This window comes from Uranotaenia lowii, chromosome 2 (genome assembly GCF_029784155.1).
Source record: "Uranotaenia lowii strain MFRU-FL chromosome 2, ASM2978415v1, whole genome shotgun sequence".
In the NCBI taxonomy this organism is placed as follows: Eukaryota; Metazoa; Arthropoda; class Insecta; order Diptera; family Culicidae; genus Uranotaenia; species Uranotaenia lowii.
Window position 1 is genome coordinate 218,975,996 of NC_073692.1, and position 12,806 is coordinate 218,988,801.

General features: G+C 37.7%; 1 protein-coding gene across 4 annotated transcripts in view; it reads left to right on the top strand.

Annotated features, from left to right (window-relative positions):
* The window catches only part of LOC129743786 (cytohesin-1), a 129,650-nt gene that overhangs the window by 103,942 nt on the left and 12,902 nt on the right, over positions 1-12,806 (top strand). For 3 of the 4 annotated variants that reach the window (XM_055735975.1, XM_055735973.1, XM_055735974.1), the window contains exon 10: positions 1,020-1,269. In XM_055735975.1, coding sequence (XP_055591950.1) covers positions 1,020-1,269 — 250 coding nt within the window. Of the gene's footprint in view, positions 1-1,019; positions 4,679-12,806 lie in introns of those variants that run through there. The other variant, XM_055735976.1, reaches the window with a different exon arrangement.

Here is a 12,806-nt window from a genome sequence, read left to right on the forward strand (position 1 = left end):
CCATTGGATAAAAATCAACCAAATTTTGCACACTTTCTCCTTGATGTGTATCATCATTTGATGTATGTGCTGTCAAACTCAAAGTCATTAAATCATAAAATCCTTAGAAATCATTTGTTTAAATTCGCAGTACCTATTAAACGGTTGCAGTTTTCTCATAATTGGATGGTAGAATTGAACTCATGGATGATCAACAATTACTCAAAAGTTATACATTGAATAATGAAATTGAAATGTACAAAACTAAAAACTTAACCCTTCGTTTCATAAAGTAACAAATTTGCAATAATTAATGTATGGAAAAGTGAAAAATCGTATTTTATTTTAATTTTTTTCTTGATGTACTCATCATTTCCAACTGTTAAAAATGATTTTTAAGGAAAAATAAAAAATCATGAAATGAAGGGTTAAGTTTCAATTATTAAAAAGTTTCGTATGTTGTATTTGCGTTTAAGTTTTTCCAGATAATGCTACAGATCCATGAATTTTAAATGCTCAACATGCTTTGATTTGTTTTCCAGTAGGTACTTGTAAACTCTGGATGGTCGTTTCTAAAGCCCGGACCATGGTGATGGTGAAAACAATCCGGCCAAAGAAAACAAAAAATCGGTTCAAAAATGGGTGCAATGAATTTTGATCGTGGGAATAAAAACGAAAGTTATATAAAAGAATGACCACTAGTTAAGCAAGTCTGGTATCAAGACAATCGAATCTTTGTGGTGGCTCCAGAGACCACCCGAGGCAATGAAAAATTCCTATGCCGGCAACTTCTACATGTGCAATTAGTTTCATGATTTCATCAAGTAACATATATTACTTTTCTACGTTGAACTTTGTCTTATCGTATGGGTGACTCCCGAGCCTTGTATGCGTGGGGTGTTTCGTTCGCATTATGGACAGATTTTAGAAAAACATTATTTTCAGAAGGTCTACTTCAGTTCTCTGATTGCTCTCTCTCTTATCATAACATATGTATGTACTTAAACAAAATATTCTAACCGTTTTTTTTACCTTTCCAGGTACGAGAAGTCCAGGACCGCAGCAAGCAGTTCTGCTTCGAGCTGCACGCCAGCGGCGGAGCCGACATCATCAAGGCCTGCAAAACGGATTCCGAAGGCAAGGTGGTCGAAGGCAAACACACCGTGTACCGGATGTCCGCTGCCAGTGAAGAAGAGCAGCAGGAGTGGATCAAGTGTCTCAATCAGTCCATCAGCCACAACCCATTTCACGACATCCTGGTCCAGCGGAAAAAGAAGGCCCTCGCGAAAAGTTAGTTAGCGTTGTCGTGTTTGAAAAATTAATTCCGCTACAAGTTAGTTTTTCAAAACTCTCACCGATTTCGAATGACGGATGATCGCGCCTCTAACGCTATGTTATAATAACTACTATTGCTATTACTCATGTAACCATTTATGCAAACTTCCAGAAAACTAATCCACCATGTTTCTGTTTTTCTGTGCGCGCTCTGTTTTCTTTATAGAATAGTCCGATCGCTAGTGAGAGTTGTGAGGGTTGCACTGCTTGTGGATGAATCTCAGAAAAAAAACTAAAATTCGTATGTTTACTGTCTACAAAGCAAAACCAATTGATTTGAATCAAAAGCAAAAAGTGCGAGCGTGCGTGTAATTGCAACCGAACTGTGTTTGTGTTTTCTCGACACTAAACAGTGCATAACAATGTCCTCATTCATCCATTCATTCGAGTGTTTGACGATAAACGGTAAATTGCTAGGCTGACTTTCGTCGGAAGAAAATCAAAATACTAAAAAATCAAGAAAAACAACATTTTTCATCCTTATATCATTAAAAAAGAAAAAAAACTTTGATCATTATCGATTAGCGTTAATGTTCTCTATGTAAAAAGATCAACAACATTGTACACAGTTCATTCGTTTATATTTTGTTAACTTATAAAAAACAATCGTCTCAAAATGCGTTTTGCGTTCAAATAGGGAATCACATTAATAGTATCCTCATCTGAGTTACGATATAAGTCTCAGCAAAAGGGACGTTATTGTTGAAGAAGCTTTTGATAAGGGGATGCGTTGTTCTTACCCAACTGATTCAGATGAACTGTTTTAGAATGCAAACCGAATTCAAATTTGCACGTGAACCCCGACCAATATTCAACCATACAGATCCGCAACCGGAATAATCCCGATGGGTGGCTTTCTTGCCCCGACGGGCGTTATAATTGGAAATACTAATTAACCGGGTTTTGTGTAACGTATTAATACCCCGGATTCGTATTGCAATTTGTTTGCTTTTGCAATTCGGCATGTTCATATTGGCTGAAGGTGAAGGGCTGCACCGCGATGTGTGGTGTATTTTTTTTTCTTTGTTTGTTTCGATACATTGCCATTGTGATATTTTTTCTTCTGGGAGGCTGCTGCAGCTGACCGTCCCTGGAGAAAGGGAAAGAGCAGAAGGTGGGGTTCATAATTGATTTTTATCATGTCAGTTGCAGTAACCAGCCCAACATTCAGACGAAATTTAATTTGCATTTTGCTTGATGAACCGGGTGTGCTTCCACACCGGAGAAATCGATTATTTATTTTCCGGTTGCGTAGTAATTTCTAGACAGAGTTCGGAGAAGGTCTGAAGTAGGAAATTTGAACATTTTTTTATTTCCCTAAATTTTTCTTGCTTTGACAGCCTATCAAAAAAAATCAAACGAAAAACTTTAACGCTGCATCTTTTAACCATATTTGATTTCATTGGACATTATTAAAATCCAAAGATGATTTGTTGCTTTGTTGAAAAAATTGGAACAATAATTTGTTGTTTGTTTAAATTTTTAAGAAGGCAAAAATAAATGATGTTGGTTTTTAAACGAAAAAGTAGCACGTTTGACAACTTCAACAAAAAGTTACATGTTCAAGTTTCTTCAGAACATTTTCATCAACATTTTATGCCACACATAAATATCGAATCAGTTGAACAAAACCATCTACCTTCAATTTGAAAGCTCAACAATAACACCGATACCTTTGCGTGTTTTTGTGCACCGTTAGTTTAACAGTTTTTAAAATTTACTATTTAAGAGACCACGACGCCGCCAGAGCTGTGATATTATGATATAGGTTTAATGAATGTTTGAACATTTGCTGCCATCAACGTCACCCGCAATCGGGCTCCAATTCGTCGTTATTGTTCATAAGATAAATTTCGACGATTGATCCCGATCACGCGGTGCTTGATTCCAGTGAAATAGCAAGTTCATTGATTTGTATTGTAATGGGATGTGAGCGATGAGTGAATGTGCACAGAGTGATGATGAATCAATATCCTCTAGGAAAAGTTGTTCGATCAAAAGGGTTATTCAAAAAAAGAAAAGGTTTTAAAAGTTTAAGTAGGTCAAAAGTTTAGTTAACGGTTTTAAATTGTTTTATTCTTTTGTAACGAAATGAAGGTATATTAAGCAAGAAATCTACCGCAATGATCATATTTGCTAAGGAAAAACTTTTCAATGTCTCACTGTACATGTCATTTTTGTAGATGTTTCAAGTAATATGATACAATATATCGAATATGCCTCCCAACAATAAGACAGAAGAGCGAGATGAGAGCAGAAAACATATTACACATTAACCGAATCGAAACCAAATGTTGCTTCCGACTGCTGAACAGAAATTAATTGTCAATAACAAAAACTGTAACAAGACATCAATAAAATGATAAATATATAAAACGTAGAATAACGCGTGGCTAAGGACATCAAATTACTCAAGCATAAATCAAACCGAAGAAGGAAATAAGTGTGATCGTAATGAAAGGTTCCGTTTTTTTTTGAAAATTTAAAATGAAGTCATATTTTGTGACAATGGAGACGCGAAGTTCTTTTCCTTTATTATTAAGATAGTGTTGTTGGTAAAATCTTTCAACTTTAAGTTGTTAACGTTTTACAATCGCAGTGCCAGTGCATCTATTCGCATGTCTTAGTGTTGTTTTAGAGAAAATGCTTGGAATGCCTGGTGTTGGAAAGTCGACTGAAATGGAATAGGTAATAGAAGGAAGAAAGTTCTTAAAAGTGGCAACGAAACTGTCAGGAGTTAGATGCATATTTGCGATCATATCATTCGATTGTTTTAGACCAACAAAATTGTTATTAAAGCTTCCGTTTTTAGTTCCACAGTTCGGAATTTATAGAGTTTCACATATTTTCAGAATGACAAATTTTCATGGACACACTAAATACGGAACAAGAATAGCTTGTTCGAAATGTTTTACAACAAATGTCCATCGTTCGATTTACCAAATGGTTAAGGTCCATAGAAAACATAAAAGTTTTGCCTTAATTGCTTTTAGGTTTGAGACTTGGTTATTCAAAGTTACAAAAAATAGGAAAAGAGAAATTTTGGTCCAGCATAAAAAGCTCTCTCGATATAAAAAAAAACAATAGAAGCGCTGAGAAAAAACTTTGAGAGAACAAGTCATCATAAATCACGCAATCCAAAAGCATTTAAAAAAAAAACGAGAAAAAATCGGAGTGAAACAACTTTAGTTTTTTTATTATTTTAGATCAATTATACTCGAGCAAGGCAAAGTGTTAGGGAATGCGGAAACAACCAGTAAAAAAACCCATCTAGCTAGAATGTACATTATATATCGATATTCATAACTAGTGAAACATGATAAAAAGGAAATAGATGATAAAAACATTTTTTACCAAAACAAAACCAACCGATCTCATCTTCATTTGTGACTTTTCTGCTCCTCCCTGCTTGATGCTTTCCCCGATTATTGTTCCATACAATAGAGTGAATGGTATCAACAACACTAATATAGAGAAATGTTCCCTAACTGACGTTCCCATAGTGTTTGGTAACCTGTGGCCATTTTTGTCCTAACTAACTGAGTCTTCCAAATCCGAAATAAAAAGACCTGTTTTGTCAATAATTATGTCCATTATCCCGTGTTTTAATAATTAAATGTTTCAAGAAGGTATGTGTGTTTCTCATGTGATTACCTTTGAACATTGAATCTCATGTAGAATTAGTTTATGATACCGTTAAAAAATAACCTGTTCCCCCGTTCAAAGTCTTCATATTTGTTAACATCTCTTAGAAAAATGCTTCAAATTGATATGGAATGGAGTTATTAATGCGAATGGATCTTTTCAAATAAAATTAACTTAAGCTTAGATATGAATGTTTGAGACCCCCTCTCCCCTAAAAAGTTTATATCTTTATAAGAAAATAGCGGAATTTTTATTTTATCCAAGATACAAAATTCAGCACTAAAAATATTTATAGATACCCAACTTCAGGCCTCTTCCGCAATTGTCAAACTGGTAGCAAAAATGCTTCACATTCGTTTTTCTTTACTTCTAGTATTGAGTTGTAATGATTCTATTAAAATTTGTCCGTACCCTTACCTACTTACTCAGAAAGTAAATGATTCTTGAGAGATTTGAATCCTAGCCCTTTTGAAAAAGAATTCAATACGCCAGCATGCTCCTTAAAATAGAACATATCATGGTGAATTGTCCCATTCACAAAATTGATGGTTCATATGACTATGAGTTCCAAATTGGTTCCATAAGGGAGCAAAACGTCACTTAAAAATATTTTAAGAATATTTGCAGGGACCTAAATAATAAGAAAAGGTCCTAAAAAAAACATTATGAAGAAGTTTTCCCATCGAAGCAACCAGGTTTTCTCAAGAACATTTTTTACTTGCCCTTACGAAAACCACACGCGTTTCACCATTAGGTGATGGGCCCAGAGAGACGTCCAAGACGAACAAACACAACTACGCGGAGATGTTAAAAAACTCGAGAAGGAAGTGGATCGTCTTAATCGGCAGGCTCTCAGCAAAAATGCTATGATTCTGGGTGTCCCTTGTTTAGAAAACGAAGTCACAGGAAACGTCGTCGCAAACATAGCCACAGTACTAGGTTGTGACCTTCCAAATGGTGCAATTGCCGAAGCAAAACGGCTTCATCCAACAAAGCCAGACGGTAAGCACCCGCCTATCAAAGTTGTCTTCAAAGAAGAAACATCGAAGGAACAACTTTTCGCCAAAAAAAACTGCGTGGCCCACTGAACTCATCAGAACTTGGAAATTCTTACGCCAAATCTACCGGAAGAGTAGTTATTCGCGACGAGTTGACCTCACAAGGATTGGACCTGCTGCGGGAAGTACGCGGAGCACAGGAACAACTTGGGCTTCAGTTTGTCTGGCCAGGTAGGGATGGAGCTATTCTCACCAAACGTCGGTCTGATTCTAAAGTGGAGATTGTTCGTGCCAGAGAGGACTTGCGGAAACTAGAACCACCAAAGTCCAAACGGTCTCTTGAAACCTCCAACTTGGATATTTCGCTACAGTCGTCACCTGTCCTCGAGCCTCCTAATAAGCGTCGTTAAAGATTAATATTGTCATAGTAAACAGCTTTTTTTTCTATCACAATGGCTCCAAACGATAACATTAATAAAAACTTTATGTATGAATGTGTAGATGATTTTTTAGTAAATAAATATAATTTAACATACAGTCACGGTTTAAAATTATTACAATGGAATATTCGCGGGATGAACAATCCTGAAAAGTTTGATACACTCAAAGATTTTGTAGATCGCTGTTCGAGTAACATTGACATAATTGTGGTGAGCGAAACATGGATTAAATCTGGAGATTCACAAATGTTCACTCTAAACGGATTCAATGGAATATTTTCCTGCCGTGAAACATCGCATGGGGGACTAGCCGTATATGCACGTAGTGACCTGAACGTTGATACTGAGGAAATAGAAGAAGATGATGGATTTCACTACATACGACTTCGTCTTCGCTTGGGTAACGGGCCATTATCTCTACATGCTGTTTACCGTCCTCCTGCATTCCGCTTTGCCAACTTTGTCGAGAAGCTTGAAAGCAAGTTGTCCCGTAATAGTAAGCACCCTAACTCAATCCTCCTGGGTGATACAAACGTACCAGTTAACCTGTCGAGCAACATAGTCGGCGAGTATCTCAGGATTTTGGAATCACGCAACTTGTTTGTTGTCAACAACGAGGTCACGCGGCCAGCCAGTGGGAATATACTCGACCATGTTGTATGTTCACAGAGCATCATCGCTTCAACAATGAATGAGACAATCTGCACGGATATAAGCGACCACAACATGATTGTCACCACGCTGTCGAGCAGTACCAACAAAGATGTCCAATTCTTAAGTAAGAACATCGTCAACCACCACCAACTAAACGCAGAATTCGCAGAAGCGTTGCAGAACATTCCGTCGACAACATGCGCTAACGAAAAGATCAAACTCATAGCCGACAAATACAACGAGATCCGAAATCGTGCCACAAAAACAATAACAATAAGAGCAAAGGTGAAGAGGAACTGCCCGTGGATGACATTCGACGTCTGGAAACTAATGTCAACGAAAGACAAGATTTGGAAGCATTGCAAGCGTCACCCTGCGGATGAACACTCTAAGCATCTTCTAAAAGACATCTCCGCAAGACTGGCAAAGCTAAAAAGTCATTGTAAACGGTCATACTTTCTTCGACTTCTGCAAACAGCATCGCCAAAGCAATCCTGGAAATTCTTGAACGAAGCCCTCGGCCGCAAGTCCAAATCGCATGATAATATTACGCTCAAGATTGGAAATGAAGTTCAGGTGGATCCAGCACAAGTTTCAAACAGCATCAACGACTACTTCTGCAATATTGGTCCCCAATTGGCTGCTAACATCGCAAGCAATCGAGACATTCAACAGTACAATTCACTTCGTTCGCAACCATCGCCTTCCTTGTTTTTGAGACCGGCAACCGTCTCAGAGGTACTGTTAGAAATCAGCAACTTAGATTCCAACAAATCTCCTGGTGCTGACAATATTACCGTGGACACACTAAAAACACATCACTTGGCGCTCTCCGATATCCTGACAGATATCTTTAATGAAATAGTCGGAACCGGAGTTTATCCCGACGCATTGAAACTAGCCCGAGTAACTCCTATTTTCAAGTCCGGAGACAGCTCAGACGTTTCAAACTACCGTCCAATCTCAACGCTCTCAGTATTGAACAAAATCCTGGAAAAACTTCTCGTCACCAGGATAAGTGAGTACTTATCGAGATACGACCTTATAAGCCCGCGCCAGTATGGATTCCGAAAAGGATGCAGTACATTAACAGCAACTACTGAACTCCTGGAAGATGTATATGACGACCTGGACAATCGTAACTACGCCGGTGCCCTGTTTTTGGACCTAAGGAAAGCATTCGACACAATAGACCACGCCTTGCTGTTGCAAAAATTGGATTGGTATGGCATACGAGGTCAGCCTCATCGGTTAATTGAGAGCTACATAACAGATCGACAACAATTCGTGTCTCTGAAAGGACACTCAATTAGCAAAAAATTCATTACAACGGGAGTACCACAAGGGAGTAACCTAGGTCCGCTGATGTTTCTAGTTTTTATCAACGATCTTCCACAACTGAACATACATGGCAAAGTTCGGCTCTTTGCAGATGACACCATAATATCATATAGTCACTCCAACCCCCTCCAGATTGTGGAATGGATCGGTAATGACCTGCAAGTCCTTCAGCAATACTTCGATTGTAACCTGCTTTCACTCAACCTATTTTTTTTTTTTTTTTTATGTAAAAATTAAGTTTTATTTGTCAATTTATCTTACAAAATTTGTCTCTTCTCATTCTATCACTCGTCAATATCTAGATGGAAATTTAGTTCAGCTATATCGATTCTACCGTTACATTTATCAACGAAGCAGATATATTTTATAAACAATTTAAGAATTTCCATTCTACGCCTTTCGTTTATTCCTGCTAAAACAGGTCTCAACAGGTCTTCGAAAACGAGCCGCCTCCATCCTTCAAGATGACTGCTATTCTCTGCTGAAGAACCGTCCAAGCCGGTCCGACTCGAGTACATGTGCAGAACTTGTGGGTTAGAGATTCCGTTTCGCCATTATCACAAAATGTGCAATTTTCGTCGTTAGCTCGCCGCATCACGAAAAGCAGTTTCCGATGAGGTGTCTTCTCGTTCACGAAAAGGTAGAGTTCAGATTTTTGCGCCGACGTCAGCCGCCTCGATGCAATATTACGCCACGCACGTGGCCAGTCGTTCGCTGGGCTGTTTCGTTCCACCCTTGGCAGTTCGGTTTGCAGTACGAAATGCTGGTGGATTTGATCGGCGGAGGGGTTTTGTTGGATTTGGTGAGGTATTTGGGATATGTTTGAAAGGATAAGTTTTAGGTCGGGAAGATCTATTGAAATTGCTGGGCGGGAATTTGCTTGGACAAGAAAGGAGTTATAAAAAGGAAGGGAGACGATCTCTTTTAGATGACGAGAAATTGCGAGCGACTTACATTTTAGCGCCGGTAGTTGCAGCTTCAGTCCTCCGTTTTCCCTGCTGCGAGCAAGCTGCATCATTGGAACGCGGGCAACCATCCCTCTCCAAAGGAACGTTCCCATCGTCGAGGTGATTTGTGCCGTGTGTACGCAGAACGGGGGTAGAATGGATGCGAGATTAGACTGAGTCGATTTGGGGTCATTTTGGAATTTCTCAAACCCTGGGGTCTAAAAAGCTTCGTCTTGGTCTAAAACTCATCCATGATTTTTTGCAAAATTTTTAAGTAACGTCTACATGAGTAAATTTCAACTTTTAGGTTTGTATGGGAAAATTGAATATTTTGTACTGAAAAATCAACATCATTTTTGTTTCGTCTGTGGAACCGAGCCAGCTGATGGTTTTTGTGCCAATTTATAAAATTCCTAAAGCAAATTTTCCGCTGAACAACTTTGTCCAAGAACGTAACTTCATATTTCATTAGGAAAAAAAGTTATTACCTGTTTAACAGGGGTATGTCTTTTCGCATTGATTAACAATAAATTCAATTGACATCACTGCAGAGTGCCTAGCGAGGTATTGCGTGACTTCTTTGCATGCAACACTTCGCGTGGCTCAAGCAGTGATGTCAATTGAATTTATTGTTAATCAATGCGAAAAGACATACCCCTGTTAACAGGTAATAACTTTTTTTTCTAATAAGATATGAAGTTACGTTCTTCGACAAAGTTGTTCAGCGGAAAATTTGCTCTAGGAATTTTATAAATTGGCACAAAAACCATCAGCTGGCTCGGTTCCACAGACGAAACAAAAATGATGTTGATTTTTCAGTACAAAATATTCAATTTTCCCATACAAACCTAAAAGTTGAAATTTACTCATGTAGACGTTACTTAAAATTTTTGCAAAAAATCATGGATGAGTTTTAGACCAAGACGAAGCTTTTTAGACCCCAGGGTTTGAGAAATTCCAAAATGACCCCAAATCGACTCAGTCTAATGCGAGATACCAAATCCTTGATGTGGCGAAGGTATTTAGCATGGTAACCCGTTGATGCAGCGTCAACGTTCGAAGAGACTGCAGCCACATAAGCTGCGAGAATTTCCCCACTTGCGCATTCCAATTTAGTGTTGTCATAAGACGTATTGAGTTTGCGAACACAACACCCAGAATTTTGACTGTGTCGACTGTTTGCAGCCACTGGGTGTTGATAGTGCCGCCTTCGCAAAACCCAACGTCGATGGCAACCGTCTTCAGCACATTCAATTTTGCTCCGGCAGCCCTCTCGAAGCGAAGAAACAGCCCATTCATTTCATTAATTTGCCTCGTACAAGTGACAATCGCACTGATGTCGTCCGCATACGCTACCAGCAGATCATTGGCGCACACGCGTTCCAGTCTGTACACGAGAGGATGTAGGTACAGCACGAAAAGGTGCATGGACAACGGGTCCCCTTGCCGGACCGATCGTTGGATCTCGAACGGCCGAGAAAGACGACCGTTTATTAGTAGCCGCGAGGTGGACCGCAGTGATGCCACACTTTTATCGGTATTTTGGAACCCAAAAAAATCTTTTATCGGTATGGAAATCCTAAAAATCGGTATGGAAATCGGTATTTGAGGTGGATATTCAAAAATCCTTACATTTTCAACTTCCTAACGTATTTTTAATATAAATGGAAGCTTGCAATAAAAAGCAAGTCTGAGAACTCTTAAGAATGTTAATTTGAGTATTAAACTAGCTGACTAAGTGTGTTCAAGCATATATTATTCGTTTTTTTTATCTTGGTTCTATACACTGTAAATTTTTGCCTCGATTTCCAGCAAAAAAAATTGCTGGAAACGTTCAGCAATCCAAAATTTTGCTGGAAACCAGCAATCGATTTTCGAATTGCTGGATTTTTCAGCATTCGGTTGTGTTCTTGTCATTTTTGCTGAAAAATCAGCAATCGGTTTCCAAATTGCTGGACTTTCCAGCAATTGATCTAGTTTGCTGGGAAATCAGCAATCGAGTTGTCAAATTGAAGTCTGTTTGTTTTCGTATGCTGATGCAAGGTCTATTTTACGAATTTTGGTTAGATTAATATAATTATTTTTATTTTCCTCTATATTCTAGCAACCAGACATCAAATCAAGAGTGAGTTTTTATTTAACATGTAGATATTTCATAAAAGATACTAATCAGAATTCTTTTTTCAGGTGGCGAATGATCAACACTTTGGCACAAAGCTGCCACTCTAGAGCCGGTGTTGTAAAATTTTTAGAAAAAGTTTTTGGAAATAAATACAAACATTATTGAAAAATGGAAGAAAGTAATTGTTTCTTATTGCCCATTATATGCACAGTCAGTATTCAATATTTAATTTTTAATGAAATATAAATTTGATACTAAATACAGCCGGTTGTTTTGAAAGAAATAGCTGGTTTCCAGCAATCTGGATTGCTGATTTTCCAGCAATTTAAATTGCTGGAAACCAGCATCAACGTTTGCTGTTCTTTCCAGCAATTTAAATTGCTGAAAATTTTGCTGGAAAGTTAGCGGGACAAAAACCAGCAAAAAAAAATTTGCTGTGTAGGTAACGCAAGTTTACATAAAAATGCGGTTTTGAAATTTTAACAGAACTTTATGTTTGTTACGACTTAAACATTTTTTTTTTTTAAACTATCTGCTTTTGCTGACGAAAAGTAAAAATGACAAATAAAAATTCAGCAGAGAATCCAAAATTAGTATTCCTTTCCAGTACTATAATTGAATGGAAATCTAATTTAAAAGTTACTGTTTGATAAGAAAAATAAGGGCATGGCGATCACATTCAGGTTACACGTGGTTTAGGCATATTCATGAAAAAAAAACTTGATTCTTTAATTGATGTTTAGCTAAAGTGGGATGTTAATTTGATAAATTCGAGAAGGAAATAGAACCAGGTCAACCTAAAGGAAATTTTAATTTAGTAACCACTTACAAATACAATGGCTTTTTGATGTTCGAGGTAAATATGGGCCCAAGTTGATGTTCTTCGGTTGGTTGATGGTTTTTTTGTCAAACTGGCCATTTCAGCTTTCAAAGCCTTTAGTATTAGATATGAATTCTAGCGATGAAAAAAAGAAATGATTGCAGAAAGTTGAGAGAGTTGTTGTTTCAATTTTTTTCAGGCAATGGAAAATTAATTTAATTTTTTGAAAAATCACATATTATTCATATGAAAACCCAAGAATTTTATGCGAAAATAAATGAGAAACGTGTTCTAAAAGAAGGTGTTCCTAAAAAAAATGTTTGAAAAACACATAGTTTTTCCAAAACTGAAAATACCCATTTTGCCTGGCGTGGCCTGGCGATCTCTGCAGTTAGGTACATGTGATATCAATTATTTGGCTAACAAGATGGAGAAGGATTGAAGACTATACCGATGATATGACAAATCGTGTATCTGATTGTACTTCAAATCTTGACTTACCACATCTGGCGACAAATTGAACAA